At 51.6% G+C, this 21,348-nt stretch overlaps 1 protein-coding gene across 2 annotated transcripts in view; it reads right to left on the reverse strand.

The window, feature by feature from the left end:
• Positions 1-21,348, reverse strand: part of NRF1 (nuclear respiratory factor 1) — a 57,524-nt gene that overhangs the window by 7,771 nt on the left and 28,405 nt on the right. For both annotated transcript variants that reach the window (XM_084289115.1, XM_084289114.1), the window contains 2 exons: positions 19,291-19,448; positions 15,830-15,954 (listed from right to left, as the gene is read on the reverse strand). In XM_084289115.1, coding sequence (XP_084145241.1) covers positions 15,830-15,954; positions 19,291-19,448 — 283 coding nt within the window. The remainder of the gene's footprint in view (positions 1-15,829; positions 15,955-19,290; positions 19,449-21,348) is intronic.

Below are 21,348 nucleotides of genomic sequence, written 5' to 3' on the forward strand. Positions count from 1 at the left end.
GGCACACAACAGCCACAGCTTGAACAAAAAATGTTCCATCAAATGATAATTTGAAAGAAGCCCCTGTCCTTATTCTGCTTGCCAACCTCAAGCACAGCCCGAGGTCAGCCATCATCTGTCTTTTCAATCCCTTTCGGGTCAAAACCACAACAAAAAGCCTAACAAGGGACCTGAATTTTGGTAGCAGAGAAGTCACGGCCGCTCACAGAGCTCTGAGTGTTGCAGCCCAGGAGGTTCCAGATCCCTCAACTCTTCCTGAGACCAGCAGATAAGCACAGGAGACAACGCTAACCTCTTGTATACGCCTCTGTTTTCGTCCTCTCTACGTGGAGGGAAGGGTCACAGCTCAGCCAAGACCTCAAATGCCTTTGGGCTCATCTCCCTTAGCCCTTGGTCCTGCCTCTGTAGGAGAGGAAGGCAAAACAGCCCCACGAAGGGACCACTCGGACACTCAGGGCTGGTTCGTGGGTGCCTCCCAAATTGTTCCAGGCACAGGCCAAGAGAACACCCGAGCCCGGTCCTCATCCTGAAATTAGGATTTAGAGGACACCACTCCCACTTGGCAAGAGCCCTGAAGTGGATTAGGATGCTTTTGGGGGTTTGCTTTGTGGTGTTGTTTGCTCTGGTTGTGGGGTTGTGTTTTTTTTTTGTGTGTGCTCTTTCTTTCTTTCTTTCTTTCTTTCTTTCTTTCTTTCTTTCTTTCTTTCTTTCTTTCTTTCTTTCTTTCTTTCTTTCTTTTTCTTTCCTTCCTTCCTTCCTTCCTTCCTTCCTTCCTTCCTCCCTTCCTTCCTTTTCTTTCTTTTCTTTCTTTCAAGTTTTTGTTTGCTTGTTTTCTGCAATTACAAAAGCTTTGCCAAAAATAAACAGTGGGGCTGAATCCTGATTGACAAAAAGCTCAGTCCCCAAGCTACTACGTGACATACAGACAGGGGCTGAGCCGTGTCCACACAATTATCTCCTCTGACACCCAGGCTTGCCCCCCTGGCCCAGCCACGACCCCCAGTCTTCGAGCAGCGGGGACAAACACCTCCTCCACCGGCGGCACTTCACAAGCACCACGCATCTCTCTGTCCTTGCAGCCCTTTCCTGACACCCCCGAAGTCCTCCACCTGCAATCATCTACGGCGAGGAGAGCAGCACGAGGAAAAATCGACAATTATTTTTTAACATTGGAAACATCGGAAGGGATCAATGGGAAAGGCTGGGCCTTCCGTTGCATCTGGGTTTCAGCGGAGCTGAAAATCCCCGTTTTTGCTCCATTTTTGCTTCCCCCCCTCCTCTTTTTTTTTTTTTTTTTTTTTTAATATTAAAAAAAAAAAGAAGGGGAGGGAGGAAGGGTGAGTGGGAAAGCAGCACCAGCCTGGTATCCCGATGGATTAACTTGGTGCTTTCGGCTCTTGTGTCCTACAGAAGGCAAGCTGCCTCTCCCTCTCCCCTCCGTGGTGTGCCGAGGGTGATTTTAGAGCTGGAGAGCAGGACCTGGGCATCAGCTCAGGCCGAATAAAGCTGGATCTGGTCAAGCCTGGTTCTCACACAGGCTTCACACCCCCAGCAGCAGGTCCCCAGGGCAAGGCCCTCTAAACCCGAGCCAATCTGGTGGGGAGGAAAGGTGACAAACACGCGAAGAGGAGTCTAAACATGCATGCGTCTACCTGTATAATGAAAGCTTTTTTTACCGTGCTCCACAGACGAAAGCTTAACGAATAACCCTTCTAAGCTTCCTTGATCGGCTGGCTTTGCTGTGGAGTGAAGGGCACACCTGATAAGATTAGCAGTCTATCACGGTCGGTCATGTAGAGAGGAAACACAGTTAAAAATAGAGAAAGGACAGCAGCCCCTAACGTCTGCTCCCCGCGGGGTCTGCCCCTCTCGCAGCCTGCTTTCTGGGAACCAGAGGGGAGCTTTTCCAGAGAGGTGCCAAAGAAACTGGAGGCAGGAAAGCCCTCAGAACGGATTCGGAGTCTGTTCCTCTGATGATACGTCAGGTATTAACCTGGTGGTTGCACGGGCAGGCAATGCAGCACCTTAATGTTTCTGGGCCATCACCTAATAGGGACTCCCTCTTCTATTTTGCCAGAAATTCTTTACTGAGGTGCCTGCTGTGTTACTAACATCCACACAGTCTCTTCCAGAGGAAGAATTGTGCGTTGAGAGTGAGTCTTGTCCTTAAATCCTTGAGGATTCTGTATTTTCTGCATGGTTTTATTAAAGACTACTGTGAGAATGAAGGCAGAGAACCATCTGAAGTGATAAAACGTTGTTATTACTTGAGCTTGACTGACTAAAACTCATTTTAGAAGTGATCTGAATTGAAAGTCTCTTGTTGTGGTACTAAAATATCACATATGCTAATGAAACATCATTATTTGGCAGAGTTTCTGCAGAAATAACACCCTGGGCATCCTTGCAAATCAAATATAGTGCAAGGATGTTAAGGGACAGCTGTGCCCAGAGTCCTTTGGCCAGCACAGCGGCCAGGGATGCGCACACACGAGCTCTTGTGTGAGGGTTTCTGCTACCTTGAGCCCATCATTTCTTAAAACCGACGGGCGTTGAAGGCGTAGCTGTGGGGTTTTCTTCCCTTCCTGCTGTTGCTTTACGCCTGCGTTGGGTTCGTGACCTTCAAAAAGATGAATTTTACAAATCCAAAGATCACAACACCCCGCAGCCCCAGCCGTTACCCCGGTGCTTGGGGGGTTATTAAGCTGCACGCTGAGCCCAGCTCCAGCCTCCTCACTGATTCTTTACTTAAGTAACACTTAGAAGAGAGCTCGGCTTGCGTGAGGCTAACGGGATCGGGCTGCAAGGCATTAACCCCACAGGCGTGCACGTCTCCACCCCGCAGCCAGGCCAGGGTCCAGCCCAGAGCAGCGGGGCAGACGGCCACCACGAGATGCTCCGATATAAATCCACGTCTCTGAATATAAAAACCCGTCTCTCCAAATGTAAATCCGTATCTCCAGCGTTTGATACCTGCCCCTGAGAAGCGTGAAAGGAGGGGGGGAAAGACAGGAAAGAGAGACAGAGAGATAGACACAGCCCTTTCACCCCCGAGAAACACCACAGTGTCAGGAACCTCAAGGAATGAGTTGGCGATGCCAACGACAGCTAAATCCCGTTATTCCAAAACTACCACCACAAAAAGCCACTCACCTGATAAACTCTCTGCTAGGCTCCACTTGCAACCTGAACAGTCTGCTGCTAGGATGCCTGACAATAAAATGCAAGTGTAAAAGGCTGAACACAGGCCAAAGGCTACCGTCACGGGGGGGGGGGCATTAGGTGGGGTAATTCGGGTATGGATGGGACATACAACCTGTTGCTTAACGGGTGGGCTGGAAGAGAAAACACTCGTGACCCTAATTTTGTTCAGTGGCCACCGTAGGAGCAGCACCCCAGCGTCAGGCACGGTAAATTTAATATTTCTGCCTCCGTGCGGAGCGTGGGGTGCAGAGGTGGGAGGCAGAGCACGCGGGAGGCTGGGCTCTTTGTGCTGCAGTTGGCAAACCTTTGAGATGGATGGCTTAATTGGACCAGAGAGGTTTGATGAGAGCCGGCTGCGCAGGGCAGAGAGGAGTAAAATCCATCCCGGAGAAGCGAGGGCCACCTCCGAGCCCGCTCTCCGCCTCTCCCCGCGTAACGAGGGAGGAGGAATGAACGAGAAGCAGAAGTGGCTGCCAAAGTGGCATTTCTATGCATCCCCAGAGCACGAGGCTAGGAAGTTGATGAAGCCCAGGCGCCCGGCCGGCCTCCTTGGAAGAGCTCGATGTATTTTTAAGGCTACCTGAGCCGGGGATCTAAATGAGTTTCACAAGCCGGTGGGGCTGCACGATAGATCACACGTGAACACGGGCATTAGCATACACTACAGAGCGTTTAGCACACGGGGATATAAAGCTGCTATTGTTCTGGCCGTAAGGTAATACGTAACCAGATAGGCCCTGGCTTCATCTAAAAAACATTTTCCCAGCATTTCGCTGACTTGGTCAGCGGGAGCCTTGCTGTGACAACAGAGAGCGCATTCATGGCCAAGGAGAGGGCCCGAAATGATGGGCGCTCTCCTCTAGCACCGGGCTCGGTCACCTCCCTCCGTGCTTGGGGGAGATCGTGCCCGTAGCCCCAAAGATGTCATGAACACACGGTCAGGAGAGGCGTGCAGCTTTTGGAGGGTGCCAACACCTCGGGAAGGCGGTCAGAGCTTTGCCTTGCAAATAGGAAAGTGCAAATCTCGCGTCTCCGCCTGAGCCTTGGCTAGCCGGCGCGCTAGCTACAAGGAGGTAAGGACATTTCTTTTTTCCTTGGGGAAAAAGGCTGCACACACAGCTGAAACATCCTTTTTTTTTCCTCTTTGAAGCATCCCCTTCATGGCTAGCTACAGCAGCAGCCCTGCTACAACCCAGCACACCCCTGGGTGCAGCGGCGCCCTGCTCCTTTATAGGACGAGGCACCCCTTTGGCACTGGGTTCCCTCCCCCTGTGCACTGCCCAGCCCATCCTCGGCAAGGTGAGCAATAAATCACGGCCAAGACACCACTCCCAACGTGGAACACATGGTGTAAGGAGCAAGTTTTTACAGTGCACATTCCTCCTTTTTACGCCGCTGTCTCGCGACAGGCGGGATGGGTTCCTACCTCTCCCTGCCGAGAGCGTTTATTCTTGGTATGCCACTGCCTCTGGCAGATTCCTCGCCTGGAAGCTCTGCACATCTGCTGATTTCAAAATAAAAACAAGCTCGGGCTCCGGCCTGGTGGCTGAAGGCACATTTGTGCAGGCGGGCAGGTCGAAAAGCTCCACGAGAGCAGAGAGAGGTGGCCGGAGAATGATTTCTGCTTTGCGTCTGCTGGGGGTGATTCAGAGCAGCGTGGGGCTGGAGGCAAGAAGGCAGCTCTCTGACAGCAGCAAAGAGAAACCCTAAAACATGGCCAAGCCCTAAAACCTGGCCAAGACCTAAAATGTGACCAAGCCAGGGAGGCTGTCGAACTGCAGACACCACTGGCTGCTGCTCCCTGAGACTTCAAAAGGGTCGAATATGCTCTATTTATGCCAGCAATAAAATCTCTGCTTCCATTAGCTATACATCCTCCTCCTAAACGCAGCGCGCACACCAATTAGAGTCCCCTAATGCTTGAGAGTACAAAGCTTGTGTTTTTTTTCCCTCTATTTTTTTTTTTTTTTTGAAGGGAAGGGGTGGAAGGGAAGAGATCAGGCGGCTCGGGGGAATAGCAGAGAGCCTTTCACTGCTCGGGCTCTCGTTGAAATCTGTCAGAGGGCAGCGGGAACAGATGGCCCTTTCTGAAGGCTGCTCCTGGAGCTTACACGAGACGAGGGAATGGCTCGGGCCACGTCCTGGTGGACAACTTATTGATGCCACAGCCAGGCTCTGAGTGCTTTCCGGCAGAGTTGGTGGAGAAACCGAGGGATGACACGGGTACGAAGCAAAATGCTCCCTACCTGATCAAAGGCACCTCCTTCCTGGGGGGAATCGAGGCAAATTGCTGGCAGCGCACGCCTGCCGCTGCTGCTCTCAGTCCGAGACTGGCTGCTTCAGCTGGCAGCCAGCTCCTAAGCACCAGCCGCTGCTCACTGAACCCCCTTTGGCCACTCTGGAGGTTTTGAGGTGATGAAAATCGTGGGAGAAAGCAGGGAGGACAAAGTTGAGGATTTGGGGCAATAAGGAGGCAAATTTATATGGGGTGAAAGCTTGCTACGATCTGTGAGCAGCAGCAAATAAAGCCACGATCAATTTTTTAAGCCAGTTCTAAGCTCGTGCTCACCTCAATCTCTTAATTTTTAGAGCCTGCATCTTCTCCAGGGCATGCTTTGCATATTCTGAGGGCAGGTGGCAAGAAGCCCAGCAGCGCCCGGGCAGGCCACCAGCCTCGTGCAGCGCAGCAGAGAGGAGCCCAGGTGAAAGCAGCACGCAGAGGGAAGGTTGGATGCTTTTGGGAACAGAATAAGGACACGGGGTGGGATGGGGAGGAACAAGGCAAATCCTGACTTCGAAACACCACCTCTGTTTTTTGGAAAGGTTCAGAGGAAACCAGGAGAAGCTGCTTTTTTCTTCTAGGAACTTGAGCAGCCTCGTATCAACTCACGGAAGCACGTGGGCACTCCTGACCTGGAAACTGTGCTTTGCAGCCGTGTCTGGCGTGACCCCGAACGTACCAACCTGCCGAGGGACTCGAGGATGATGAGGGAAGGGCAGCCTCCCCCGGGGAAGCCAGCGAGCAGAAGCCACCACCCCGGCCGGCAGGAAAATAGGGCGATTCCCCCCTGCAATCTTCCCCGCACAGCTGGTTCCTGGCTGCGGATTACGGCTGTCACATGAGCTGCTTTACAGCAAAGCCAAGCTGTCTTGGTGAGCTGAGAAGGTCACTGGGAGACAGGGGCCTCCGGGGACAGACACGCCGCCCTCTGCTGCGGCGGGGATTTACTGCCCGGCGGGGAGAAAGGCGATCCCTCCTGGTCGGAGGGCAGAGAGAAATGGGTTTTACCTCCCAGCCCTCTGCACGGAGAGGGTTAGGGCTCACCCTGGGGAAGGGGAGAGCGGGGATATCCCCGGATCTGGGTCTCGTGCTGCTTGCCAGGCTGTAATTGAGGTGTTGGAGGGCTGTGAAGTGATGGCTTTACCTTCCCTTCCTCGTGCACCACCAACCTTTTGGACACGGCCACCTGAATGTCAGCAGTAAAGGGATGCCAAGGTGGAGGTGCATCTCCCCCAGCACTCTTGCACAAGCTCAGAGCCTCAGAGAATGAATGAGCCAATCCTTCCTCAAAGGCAGCAGCAAGAAATGTCCTCTGCAAACCTAAAACTCTAAAAGAAGCAGCAAGAAACGTCCTCTTCAAACCCAAAACCCTAAAGGAAGTGGCAAAAAAATGTCCTTCTCAAACCTAAAACTTTAAAGGAAGCAAGAAATGCCCTCAAACCTACAGCTCTAAAGGAGGCAGCAAGAAATGTCCTCTTCACACCTAAAAACTTGAACTGCTGAGCACGGGGCCAGCGAAGAGGAACGGGTTTCGGTTGGAAAAACAGAAGTCTGCGGGTCCGTTTCAGCCTCCTGGGAGAATGAATTAAAGCCTGCCATCTCCATCATCCTGCCACAGGCAGGGCTGGTGGGCAAGGAAAACATTGCTGCGAGCGAGACCGCTCACGTGCTTCGTGCTCGCAGGACGGGGCTCTTTACTATGCCCCGGAGGCACAAGACAGATGGGGTTGTGCTTTTAGGCTCGAAAAATCAGCCCCTGTTACAGAGATCCAACGGAGAGGAGACGTCCAGCCACAAAATGATTCTCAGAGAAAAGCAATCCGGGAACTCAAGAGGTCAGCCTCTGCTAAGAAAGCAGCTGAGGCTGCTTCCAAAGAGGGGCAGGGAGGTTTTTTTTTAAGGAGCAAACCCTGAGAGTAAAACCGCGGTTAGCTGGGCTCTGCACGTGGGGAGCCCAGGGTCTGAATCGGGGCACGGGCAGGAGGCTGAGCAGCTCTGCAGGGAAGGAATTTGGTCTCATACACAAGTTTATTAGCTTGATAAACACACAGACCGTGCCCCGGGGCACTCGGGAGCTGTGCTTGGGGAAGCCCCAGCTCGCAGGGTACCTCTCCTTCCAGTGGGGTGCCCGGCAGGCAGTGGGGAGGTTCACAACCCCCTTTTTCATTTCATCAGATGCCTTACAGGGCTCCAGCAGCTCGCTGGGATTTCAGCCAGCTTCCCATTTGGCTCAGGTTGCACCCTGCGCCCACGGCTGGCCATTAAGAGCCGGGAGCTGATGATTGCCCCGGGGTCAGAGGAGCCTCCACCCGCTCTGCCCTCGTTTTCCAAAGCAGGAGAGGGTTCCTCGAGCCAGCCCAGCTCGCGGCCACGAGGGTACCTGCTAGGAAGGCAAGGACTGCGCCCTGCTGCCATGAAACAGCAGATTGCAGCCCAGTTCTGTGCCGTCAGGGGATTAGAAACCCCCCTCCATCTGCCCTGCTGCGCTGTAATCACAATTCCCCAAGCCTGTGGACGGTGCGAGGGGTAAGGGAGGGATGGCACGGGGAGAAAAATGGCAATGGGACTGCAGAAAATGCTGGAGATGTCAGCACTCACCCGTCAACACATGGATGGGGACAAGTGGCACAAGTCTCGCTCTGCCAGCAGGGAAGGGAGGCTGGGACCTCTCCTTTTGGGACCTCTCCTTTTGGGACCTCTCCTTTTGGGACCTCTCCTTTCGGGGTGGCAGGAGAACAAGCAGAGGTTTGCGCCCTTGGGATCGTGCAGGCAGAGGGAAGCGAGGCAGCACTTGGTCATCTCCTCCCCAGGGGAGATGGAAAACCTTCCAGGGATGGGCTACGACTCCCAACGTCTCACAGGACCCCAAAAGCTGGGGTGGGGGGGCTGCCACACAGCATATATTTGAATAAATTGGTATTTGTTCAAATAATATTGTAATTACATTAAGAAATGGTATTATTTTTATTCCATGTGTGCCTCATCATGGAAGCACTGAATAAGGAGCAGCAAGCACGGGCTGGTTTTGATCTCAGCTTAGTTTCCCACTCACCTCATCTAATTTTTGGAGGTCCTGCTGTGCCAGCCAAGCCTCTGCTTGGGGTTAGGGTTGGGCACGAGGAGGAGGACGCCTGGAAAAACGCTCACAGACACCACACAAACACCTCTGTCCCTTTGCATCCCAAGTTTTGCACTGGAAACAGTGGCAAGCAAGGAAATATTTATCTATCCAGCTCCTTGCCCCCAAACACACTCAGAGAAACCCACAAACAACCTCACCTCTTTTAGCTAAAAGCTTGCCAAAGGGTTCGGATCTCCAGCTCTTGCAGGTACCCCAAAAGCCCCACTGCAACCAAACTATTTTAGGTCCGAAGCTCTTAAATATCCAAGCTTTACGGTCAGGATGCATGCACATCGGGGGGAAAAACCCTACAATCGACCAGCAGAAAGAAAATACCCTCGAACAAGACCCCATGCACTTTTTAATCATGCATTCAGCTTGGCTAGGTGAACGTGGAGGGGTGTGGAGCTGCCCAATGCCCCCATGTTACGCAGCAGGCAGGGGGAAGGCACCTTCCCTGAGAGCAAAGGTGATCATAAAATGCCCCCAGATGTCCAAAAACACCCCTAAATGTCCAAAAAACACCCCCAGATGTCCTGAGTCAACATCACCATCAGCTGAAACAACTGGCTGTGAGCACTGGCACTGCTAAAGTCAAGCAGAAAGCCTCGCTAAGAAACCAAAGAATCCCAGAATCAGAGAATATCCCAAGCTGGAAGGGACCCACAAGGATCATCGAGTCCAGCTCCTGTTTCCACACAGTTCTACCCCAAAATTCAGACCACAGGACTGAAATCCAAACACTCACATCGCTTCAGCTGCCCTGGCCTCTGCTCAGTACGAGTTTTGCACCCAGCAGCTCTACCTGAAGCCACGAGAATTGTCAAGATGAAGGCACAGAGCCTGGATAAATATCCTACAAACACCCCAAATAAAGCGGCTTCTAATTCAGCCTGAATTTCAATCAGACTGCATTTCGAGTCAAGCTGCACATTCATTCAGAGCGTTCCCAGCCTCGTTGCTCTCTGTGATGGAGGGTGAACAAGCGAGGGGAGCTCAGCTGTGGGAAATAGGGAAGGCAAAAACCCCACAGGAGGGAGAAACAGGGCCACTGCTGCAGGAGAGCAGTGTCCCTTCGAGACAAACCTCCAGGAGCAACCACGTCCCTCTGCCCTGAAGATCTCAGGCCAAACAGTCCTCAAAAGCCACCTGCCTTAGCAGAGCTGAGCCTTTATGAAGGGAAAAAAAGGGGAAAAGAAAAAGTTTTCTTCCCAACTTGTTGCCTTCTGACCCAGGAATTCTGTGGTTTGGTCCTAAAGTGCTTGGGGTCCCCCCAAATTAAAGCGTTTGGGGTCTCTGCGAACTAAAGTGCTTGGGGTTCCCCAGAAATGAGCCTCCCAAGTGCATCAATTCAGGGGACAGATCGAGGAGCAAAGTCACCAGATCTGAATTTTCCGAGGGAAATTCAAGATCCTGAAGCTCTCTGCTACGTGCACGAGGCAGCAGAACTGCTGTGAGCGTTACAGCCGGCATCACACAGCTCCACTTTGCAAAATTCACAGCAAAATTAAAAACCCCTGCTCAGCCCGGCGTCGATACCAGCCCCATTTCCTCTCCCAGCCCAGAACAAAAGGGAACATATTGCAACTGTGCTGAGAGAGGAGGGCTGCTGCCTATTTCTTTAAATGTAACGTTAATGCCTGGTAATCAGCTTTAATTTTTAAACAGGCCCAGCCCTCCCTGTCCATTTCTCCTAATTCAGGACACGTGGAAGGTAAATGGCCTGTGCTTAAACCAGGCCAGCAGGGGCTGTGACAGCTGGGGAGCCTGTAAGGCTCAACGGCCTGCTAAGAGGAATGGATGTCAGAGCTCACCAGGGGAGGGAAACGGGGAGGTTGCTGGAGATGCTGGAAGGTCACCGAGAAGCCTGAGATGAGGTCAGGAGGGGCACGGCTCACCGACTGCATGGAAACTCGACCAAACCATCAGGATGCTAAGAAATGCTGGAAGTGATCGAGCAGCAAAGGACTTGGATGCGAGTCCCTGCCCCTAATGAAGGTGGTTTTCCCTTTCTGGATCACAAAAAGGCCGAGGAGCAAAGGAAAATGTCTTTTAGGGGACACCTGAGGAGCTCCTGGTGTCTCCCCGGGATGCTGCCTCCTCTCTTTGCAAGCTCGAGAGCGTGTTTCAGAGCTAAAAAAGCAGCCTGGAAGCTTCACGAGATTCTTCACGTGAGATTTGGGCATGGAACAGGAACACAGACACAAAAAACAGCAAAAAGGAACCCAAAAAAAGCAACAGGCTCTCCCTGGCACTCCTCCGACAGCTCTTTGCAGAGGGGAGACCTGTCAGCGCTCACCGTATACAAATCTCTTCTCCCAAGGAAATCAAATGAGTTTGTGAGTCTCCCTGCCTGAAAAGACAGGCTGCACCCAGAAATTACCATTTGGGGTGGCAGCCAAGGGGCTTCCCGAGGTCACAATGAGCAGGGAAGCCCTCGGGTGCCGTGGCATCCACCTCCTGCTCTAATTCAGCCAAACTCCCAGTGCTGGGAGCAGCCCAGGCCCTGGGCAAAGCTGGCTCCGAGCCTGTGCTGGGGGGTAAAAGAACTGCTGGTGCAGGTGGTGCCTGGTTTGTAGGACCGGAGGGAAAACCTGGCACCCTACAGCACGAGAGGGAGCTGTCGGAGCCACTATTTTTAGCCCCGGTTGGTGGGCAGAGAAATCCTAATCATCAGCGGTGCCAAGGTGTCGAGCCTGGGCCAGCCCCGTGGCTGGAGGGCAGCCTGAGCAGGGAAAGGGTCGTGCCCGAGGAGTAGGGCAGGGCTGCAGCAAAAAGGAGAAGCCCCACGGGAGGTTTAGAGCAAGGAGAGCCGGGCCAGAGCGAGCAGGTAGCACTTAGCTGGTGAGGTTTGGAGCCAACTGGGAGCGAGCATCCTGCAAATCCTTCGCCCCCCGTGGTGCTGGGGAAATCCCGAGCTGGCATCAAAGCTGTGGCTGGTGTTCCCCAACCCCAGCAGTGTGTATTTCCTCAGCAGCCACGCCAGGATTCCCCCAGCGTTGACACAGCAAGGGAAGAGGTGTGGAGGTGAGGGAGCTGCAGCCGAGCAGCCCCTCTCTGCAGGGCACCGGCGGGGAGCTCCGCGTGCTTGACACGGAATAAACGTGGTTGAGCCGAGGCTTGTGCCAGCCCGTTTCACTCAGCATTCATCACGGCCCTGCTGTTGACAAGAATTCATTCATGCCCAGTAATTTGTCCTCTGGGAAACACCTCTCCTCCTTCCTGGAGCTGCTCCACGCACCCAGGACTTCGCTCGCCTGCTCCAGCTCTCCCTGCTGGCTGCCATCGTCCCCTCTCCTGCCCTGCCAGGTGACACGCACCTGCAAAAATTAAATTCCTGGCTTCTCCTTCAGCTGGTGATTAAGTTGTGCCTGGTTCAGGGCAGCACTCGTTAAAAAAATAAATGTTTTCCTACCAGGAAGGTGCTAGAGAAAGCTCGACTTCTTGTCTGCCTGGACTCGAGCAGCTCAGCAGCGATTTGCCAAGCTGCTAGCGACTGGTTTGGATCCATCCTCCTTCAAAAGAACATCTAACGGGGAATTTATTATTTAAAGACTGTGACATTTGCAGCAGGTCAGCCTCCCAGCCCCTGCTTTTCCCCTTTTCTCACGCAGAAGAAGCCACCAGGGATCAGGGTGCTGCACCTCCCTGTCCCCAGGCAAGCAAAAAAACGAGAACAGGCAGCTCCTGGCTTTGCCCTTGGTGGCTCCCTCTGCTTTCACTCTTGAGGAGATGCCTGGAACAGCACCAGAAACGGGACCTGGGCTCCTGCCTTCCCCTCCTGGCTGTGCTTTCACCTGTAAACAGCTCACCCCGAGCCTGCCGGGGCTGGCAGCCGCGCGTTTCCCATCTGCAGCGAGGGTGGAGGCAGGTTTCCACCCACCCCTCCTTGATTTCACGGGGGAAAGCTGGGCAGCCTTGCAGCAATCCAACCACTCCTGGTGCAGAAAGCGCCAAAAATAGGGCAGCTCTGGTGTAATGGGGCTCCCTCATCCTAAATAACCCTACAGGGGCATTGGTTGTGGGGTAGCCTGCAAGATGTGGCCCTGCATTGATGCCTCACCTCTGCTCGCAGAAGCACGGAGCCTGCTAATCCCCCTGCTCACGTCAGAGCCCTAATGCTCTCCCCGTGCTTCCATCACAGCTCGGTAATCCTGGCTCACCCCCGGCGCGTCTCCTTCGGTCCTTTCTGAGTTTGTTCTGACGACCGGAGGGGCTGGAGAAGGGCCAAACTCACAGCAGCTGGAGCTTGGAGCCCCTCTTGTCTTCAGAGCAGCTCCCCAAAAAGTCACACTGCACAAATCCACCAACCCCGAGCTCCACGGGACACCAGAGCAGCCTCCTCGGGGCGGCACCGCGCTCTGCTCCAGCCCTGCGCAGGCACAGGGCTTCATCAATATTTAAGCATCAAGTCAGGAAGCCTGCAGCCAAGGCAGCTTTCAGGATCGATGCCGAACAAAAGGCTGCGGCACGAGGACGGGGAAGCGAGGCCCAGCCTTGGGTGCTGCCACGATCCCATTCACCTGCTGGGAATTTGACTTTAACCCCGGTTATTTCAGACCAAAACATCCAAGGCTTCAAACGCGGGGTTGGTGGTTCCAGCATCCCGGCTCAGAGCAGCACAAAACCATAAAGCACTTAGCTCGTTTGACATGGCACTGGGGAGGGAGATCTTATTTCCCCTCGCTGTGGATGCGACCCATCACGAGATTACCCACAGCCTTTTCGCAGTCAGGCTCCCTGCAACGCTGAGCTTCTTTGTTCCAGCCTCTGAGACGCACGAAAAAACATAGAATTTGCCTTTTTTTTTTAGCTGGCTTGATTCTCCGGGGTCAGTTAATTGTTACTCGGGTGCCAGAGTGTGGATAGGAAAAGTATTTTATCAAGATAAAATAAAAAAAGAGTAATTAAAGCTGGTGGCTGCCATCAAGAACTGAAACACCTTCCCTGACCCCAAGCAATTTCGTTCAACTACTTTCCTGGTTTCCCTACCAATAAGTGGGGATAAATTTAGGTCCCTTCCAGGGAAAACTGCACGGGTACGGGATCAGAATCCCTCAGAAACAACCTATGGAAGGGGAATAATCCTAGAGAGAAGCATTTATTGAAAATATTGGCGAGTTAAGACTTGATAAGCAGCAGCGAGCAGGGCTATTTGCTGCTTAATTCCATTGTGGCTCCAGGAGCCCCTTCTGGGTGCCCAGTCACACCAAATCCCTCCGTCTCCTCTCTTCCCAGGAGGATAGCACCCAAAATATTTCATTCCCACTGCCCCAAGGGACCGAGTGCCCAGGACGATGCTCGCCCTCGCCCCCAGGGCTGCAGGGTATGAAAAGAGGCAGAGCAAACCCTCGGCGACAGCACCAACGCCGAAAATCCATCCCAGCCCCAGCCAGAGCCAGCAGGAATGGATACCCGCATCTCCTCCGGCCCCAGGGGGGGATAAATTAGCTGGTTACGTAAGGAAACGACCGGGCACGGCGCTTCCAAGGGCTGCCCGAGCCCTTCCCCTTAAGGCCGCCGGAGATTAGAGCGAATCGAAGGGTGGAAGCGAGGCGAGGGGCTGCGGGCGAGGCTTTGCACGGAGGAAAACGCTGCAGTCTCTCCCCTTAATGCACTCTAAATCCCAGCTGATTTCCAGCTCCGCTGTTAGAAAAAAAAAAAAAAAAAAAAAACACACAAAAAACAAAGGAGGAAAAAAAAGCCCAGCATTAATATCGTTTTAATGCACGCTGGGCAAGCGAGGTGGAGTGACTCAGGGCCTGGAAGGGTGGGAGGTGTTGAGGGGAAGCATCCAGAGGAATCCAGAGCGTGAAAGCATTTTGGAAGATAACCAGAAGGAGCCGGGGTGCAGATCTGCTTAAAGGACACACCACGGTGCTTCTACAGATCTGCTGTTGCTGCTTTTGAGCATCCAGGCTCAGATTCTCCCTTCGATAAATGCTGCTCGCCCCCCTCACGCCCAGCAGGCAGGGAAATAGAGCCGTGAAATACAACCCAGGGCTGCTCATCCCTCTGCTCTTCCCTCTCTGCATCCCAGCAGCGAGGCCAGGGCTGGCATTTCATTTCTGCTCCCTCTTCAGGCTGGCTGACTCCACAGCAAGAGGCATCGAGCGCAGCACCCTGAGCAAAGCCACTCTTCCTTCCCCTCCACTCCCCCGTTCTCTCTGCCGGCCAAGTGCTGATGTTTTAGGATCAGAGCATTCCCTATGAGACGAGGATTGGGATGGGAGCCAAACCTGATGTCTGACCGAGGAGGATTTCTGCTTGAAATGCAAAGCAACAAGGCAAGAACTCAGCGGTCTGCCCCCTGGCTGCGCACACATTTTCCCCCTTTAACAATGACAACCCAAATACCTTTTTTTTTTAAACACAACTTCACAGTCCTCATCCTTTCTGCACTTATTTTGATGCCTTTCCTTCTATTCCACCAGAGAGTTCATCCCTTCACTTGGGAAGTGCAGTAAAGACATCAGAGGGACACAGCGAGACTAGGCAGTAGATAAACAGGCACACCAGTGTGTTCCAGTACCATCCTGAACCAGTTTCCACAAACTTTGTTTTATTCCTTCACTACCTGCTTAGTCTGGATATCTAGGAAAGTCCCCAGAGGTGGAAAAAAGGCGCTGAGTGAGAAGCTCCACAGAAAATCCCCCGAACTAAGCCACTGTGCGGTGGCAAGATGGGAAATGAGGTGGAAGGCAGCGCGCCGAGGCTGGCTGCCGATGGGCGACCGAGCAGAAAAGCAACAGTTGGTCAAGAGCAGCCACCAAGCATAAAAGAATAAAAATAAACAATAAAACAACTGGAGAAGGAAGGAAACGAGTGGGTGATACAACGTTGGCCATACTCTCTGCCACTCCACAGTGAAGTGTTTTGGAGTCAAGTTTGTTATGGCACTGACTAGCGGTGTCAACTGAGTCCTGGGCAGTGTACGGGGACAGAACAGGGAGCAATCCTTCCCCAACAAACTAGGGCTGAAGAAAAAGCTGGTAGAAAGGACAGAAAGAGCCCCCAGAACCAGGGAAGCAAACCAAGTTGGTGCTATCCTTTTGCTCTCTGGGCTTTTAAGTCAACCTGAAGGGAGGCAGAGCTATTTCGCTGGGGAAAACTTGGCATTTCAAGCGGAGAGGAAAAAAAAAAAAAAAAACCTAGCTGAGAGCAAAGGAAAAAAAAAGTTAAAAAAAATAAAACAGAAAGCCAAAACTTTCCGGCAGCCTTACCATTGGCATCTTGGACTCCGGTGAGCGCCCCTACTGCCGCCGCGGTTTCACCAGATAGGACGATCTGCCCTCCACCTTGGAGAGTGGCTTCAGCAAGTGTGGCTACTGCGTGGGCTGCTGCTTCACTGGGGGCACAGAAAAGGGAAGGGGAGGGTTAGGAAGGCCACCAGACAACCCTGCTGCAGCAGGAGCTATTTAACTAGGCATTGGTATCAAGAGAACACACGCAGGAAGGAGGGATTCTCACCAGGGTCTGCTGAAGTTAGCCAGAATGGAAAAATCTACGGTGGAGGAGGAATACAAGGGAATGAGCTGCTTTTGCTGCCTTTTTTTCAGCTTGCATCCCTCTTAGTTAGAATATCCGTGCCTTCTTTAACATCCTTTTGCCCACGACTTTCCTAAAAGCTTTTGGACCATCCGAGCTGGTTATAACACCACGTGGCTCCTTCCTGCCTCTGGCTTCCAGCACAAAACTCACTCTTTTGCCACCGGCTCTCTCCAGATTTTCCAACTCCACCTCTCAGTACGGATTCAGCCAGCTTACCTCGTGCTGCAGAAGGCCCAGAGGTCTACCGTTACCAGGATCACATCAGCAGCTCTCTATTTAGAGAAGACAGAGTACCTCTCCCCAGCCAAGTGGTTTAATAATTCTTTTTAACGAGTGATTGGTAGCTGAGCACGGCATTCTTAAATTTCCTCGCACGAATGAGGTCAGACCAAAGGCCCTTCTAATGCAGCAGCCCTGCTGTGAGAACAGCCAGTATCAGGTATTTAGGAAGGAGTGTGTATGATCCTTCCCTTCCTACACCCTCTCAGCTTCCGACAGTCAGCAGCGTATTGATTTCCTACATCAGAGACTGCATCTGGACCATCAGGTTTGATTTTTTCTAATCCCCTTTGAAACCCATTTATATTTTTTTTTTTGCTTCCCCAACATCCTGTGTCAATGAGAGCCACATTTAATTAGATGACGTGTGAATAAAAACGTTGCATTCTGGCAGTCCAAAACCTACTCCCTCAGTCTTGCTGGGCAGCCTGGGCATCTGATAGTGCAAGAAATGGAAAATAACAGTTCCATTCTCATTTTCCTCATGACTTCATAAGACTTCCAGTAATCTCTTTTCCAAGCTGAAGAGACAGAGCCCACTCGCTGTGGAAGGGCTCTTCCTGGCTTCCTGACCAGTCTTGTCCTTTTCCAGACTTTTTCTAAACGTAAGACATTGTTTGAGGGGTGTGTGTGACCATTTCTCACACTATTTGAGATGTAGATGCACTGTGGGTTAGCGCAGTGGCCTGATCCTGCCCTGCTCTCTACGCCCTTCCCTGTAATTCCTAATATTCAACTTACTCTTTCTGACAATCCCTGCTCAGCAGGGACTCTTGGAGCTTGCTGAATGGTAACTGGTAACAAACAGTTCCTCGTTGGGTCTATGCAGGAGATATTTCTTCACACATGGGTTATTTGGCATGGATTGAGATGATGTTCTATTTGCCATTTCATTGTACAGTCCGTGTGCTGTGAGCATCCTTCAACAACTGTTCAAACTCCTCCAGACCCCTTGGATAAATATTAGCTACTCAAGGCATATTTTCATCTCTAAATAGCTCCTCTATCATTCACAGCAGCTCTTAAGCACCGTTACTGAGCCAGAATATTTTCTTGTTCCGCCTCCCTATCCCTTTTGGTTAATGTCTCTTCTGAACGTGCAGCTACGTGGAGACAGAGTGCAGGAAGGCCAACTACAACAGAGCAAACCTGGGGGTAAACCCAGACTTCCTGCTGTAACACTATTTTCCAGATGTTGCATGCTTCCTTGAAGCCACTTTCAAGGGCAATTCAACATTTTAATCATTCATTAAGGCTGCACCCCTGAAAATAATAATGACCATACAGCATAAAAGCTGTGCCCAGTTACAGTGTGCTCCACAAACACTAATTAGTTCAAATCAATTAATTAATGACCTCCACTTTGTTTTCCTATACTAGGAGGCCCCATACTTCCCATCCTCAAACCTGGCAGAGCTGGAAGAGCTGTTAGCTCTCAAGGAATTGCTGAGATCTTCCTACAGGTAGGGGAAAGATCGCAGTCCTACTCCCACAGCAGTGTTTGGTGGCAAAGAAAAGAGAGCACCTGCTCCACATGGAAGGTTTGGGGGGCAAGTCGCCCAGAACTTCTTAAATGCAGGAAAAAGAGCTGCTCGTTGTGACCTTAAGAGCCAGAACCAGAAGCAACGGGACAAAATTAAACTGAAAGCACACTGGTTTCAGAAAAAATTCTCATAGTACATAGAAGAAATGTATAATCTAGAAATGTGCAGGATAAAAGTCCTGCAAGCCAGATTCCAGGAGACTGGACTTTTTTTTTCAACTCCATGCCCAGTTACTTTATCTGTTTTTATAGTGTCCTAAAAAAATCACTTGGTTTTAAAAGGCAATCTTACAGTGGAACTATTAATAAAAATAATCCTACTCAATCAGCCTCCTGTAGTAGCAGAAAATAACATACCTGATGGACTTGAATCTGGATCACAAACAGAAACAGTTCTAGGGGTGTTTGCAGTTCAGTTGCAACAGCAATTTGGAAGCCAGCTGGTGATGGACCCCAGGATCAAGGTGGCTGCTTCATTTATTTGTGATCCCTTCATAGCATGGTTTTGGAGCTCTACCCCGACTACCAGAGCTGTGGGCTTGTGTCTTGTCCCAGGCCGTGGCTGCTCAGCCTTTACTCTAACAGCCTTTAGTCCAGAATCCCGATCTGGATGAGGAAAATGTTTTGCCCCCCACCTCAGAATCACAGAATCGATTCTGTGATTTCACACCTCAGCAGCGTGAAACCTCCTGCGCTACTGGGGCTGATGCCACGTCCTGTCCTGCTCCCTCGGGATGCAGCCGCAGTGTGCCCCAGCCACTTGCAGGTCTTAAGAACATGAAGCAAAGCTTAAACAGCTCCCCAGAGCTGAGCAAGGACTGCTTCCTGCTGCACGGACCTGCAGAGAACTGAACTTTACCACCTTTACCTGTTGGCACACTGAGCACAACGTTCTGTTTTCTGATGAGTGACCGAGGCAGCACACAACCGGTGAAATTTGGCCTTTTAGTAAGGAACTGTTACTAATTCTGATGGATACACAGACCAGCGTAGCAAAAGGCACTATCAACACATTAGGACTCTTATCAACAAGCTCAGCCCTGTAACCAGACCCTTGCTGAACCCAAACCATTCAGGGGGTACAGTTACCACCTACCGTTTCCCCTTTCAGGAAATTTCCATGTCAGGCTGCTCCTACTGTTACAGTGGAAACTGAAAACTATCCTGCAGACTCCTGTATGCACGTTGAGCTAGGAATTTGCTACGAAAAAGCCTCCATGGGACTGCAGAGGGTGTCTTTTTACTGTCAGAGTGAAAAGCTAGAAGAAAGCACCCGCATGCAGCCTTCTAGCCTTCTCCTCTCTCCCGTACCTGTTGAGTGCCATGGTAACAGTTGCTCCTTGCTGCATCTCCTGAGATGCTGCCACTGCTGCTTCTGCTAACGATGCCACTGCCTGCGTGGCCTCCGATGCCTGCGTCGTCTGGATGGTCATCTCACCCCCCTGTAGCGTTGCCCAGTTCTGCTCCACCTACGGAGGAAGAAAAAGAAGGAAGGTCCCAGGATATGAAGCCATCCTGTGAAACGAGGAAGTCAAATAGTTTTGAGAAGTCTTTGGAGAACCCTGCACGTACTCTGACTCTCTCCCAGAGACTCTGACAGGGAAAACAGCTGCTATTCTGCACACGTTCAACCTTCAAGTGAGAATTTTAGTTCTCGTGCACGTGAAAGGTGCCCCCCTAAACATCTGTGAAGCACCTCACGCTCCCACAAACCCCTTTTATTCAGCCATGCCCACCAGAACATGGGACAGCAGTCGGATCACTGCCTGCCAGGCACTTTTTAAAGCAGCCACACTGCTGTGGTGCTGGAAGCTCAGCACAGATCACTGTGCCACAGGGCAAAGGGCTGCAAGTGCTTCCCTGTTTCCATTTGTCTGCACCCATCCCATCATTTTGGGGAACCATGTTCCCATTTAGGATTTATTTGTGCTGGACTTGGCTGAAGCTCACCTAAAGCTCACAACTGGAACTTGTTTTGCTGCAGTAATGCACTTAATAAATGAAAATGGCCATCCCCAACTGCTTCACTCTCCTGTGCCCACAGCTGAACCTGGGCAAAAGGATTCAAAGCAGGGAGGAAGCAGCAACAGGGCATTGAGACAAGGTGAAAATAAGCCAAGTTAAGAGAAGGCAAAGTCTTTTAGGCAAGAAGGAACCGAGTCTCAGTGCCTCGAGAGGAAGAAGTCGCAGATGGGAGGGATCTCAAGAGAGTTGGACTGAGTTTGTGCTGCTCCCTAGCCAGGCTGAAACCAAAGCAAAGCGAGCCTGAGCAGGGAAAGGCACCCTTCCTTCCCAGCACCATGCAGCAGGAAAACATCCATATATTCTGCAAATACCTGTATGCATTCAGCAGTCAGCTGAATGAATCAGCACCCTGCAAAACGCCTAGGCTGTTTCAAAACAGGGAAGGAGTAAGGCCTGGAAAGGGAGGAGGAATTGTCCAGGCCCTTCTCTGCACCAACACAAAAGTTGGGCTGCTGAGATCGTAGCAAGCACCCCTGCTCCGTGTTGCTCTGCATCCTATAAACACCTCTGCTTACTCAGAGCTAACTCACATCTCCATTCAGCATGACAGCAAGGCAGAAACATCCTTAGATGTGCTGCTAACAGGCTGTGAATTAAGCTGCACACAGCAATCCCAGCCATTCACCAATGAAAAAAATTTTAGTATCTTTATTTCATCCAATATCTCTTAAACATTTAATTTACAGGAGGAACTAGGTGCCTGCACTCCTTTCATTTCTGTTTGTCCCTCTGAAAATGTTTCTTCCAGGTGTGAAGAGACATCTGAAGAGGGTTCTGAAAACCCTCAAAGCACTTCAAGGTCACAGCCAGGCTGCTTCTCTTTGCTTCCCAGCTGGAAACAGGGTCTTGTGCAGAACAAAGCTGTTCTGTGCTGCCACCTGTCGCCCTGAAAGCCTCCCTTGCACAGAGCTGACCAGACCCCGCTGTTTCTGCACAGACCGTCCGCAGCCAGGCAGCCTGGCATGCAGCAAAGGGGCAGAAAGGTGCCTGCAGCCTCAGGGATTTACAGGGGAGTTAGTGGGGAAAAAAAAAAAAAAAAAAAAAGTTTCCTCGTGGTCTTTAAACTTTTATTAACGTGATTAAAAAAAAAAGAAGCGGAAAAAATAAACGTGTGCAAGTTTGAGAGGTCAGATTTGAGGGCTGAAGTGGTCTGGTGGAGTCCTCAACTGAAGCTTTGCCCAGTTTTAGAGCACTGGAAGAAGCTTTCACAGTACGTGGCACAGTACTGTGCTCCACGATACCTCATGCTGTCTCAAATATAACGTGCATTTATGAAGCTCTCTCCGGTATTCACTTGCAAACCTCTCTAAAAGCTGCAGAAGAAGAGTCCCAGTTTGTCCAGAG

This window comes from Netta rufina, assembly GCF_964035555.1.
Source record: "Netta rufina genome assembly, chromosome: 1".
Classification (NCBI taxonomy): domain Eukaryota; kingdom Metazoa; phylum Chordata; class Aves; order Anseriformes; family Anatidae; genus Netta; species Netta rufina.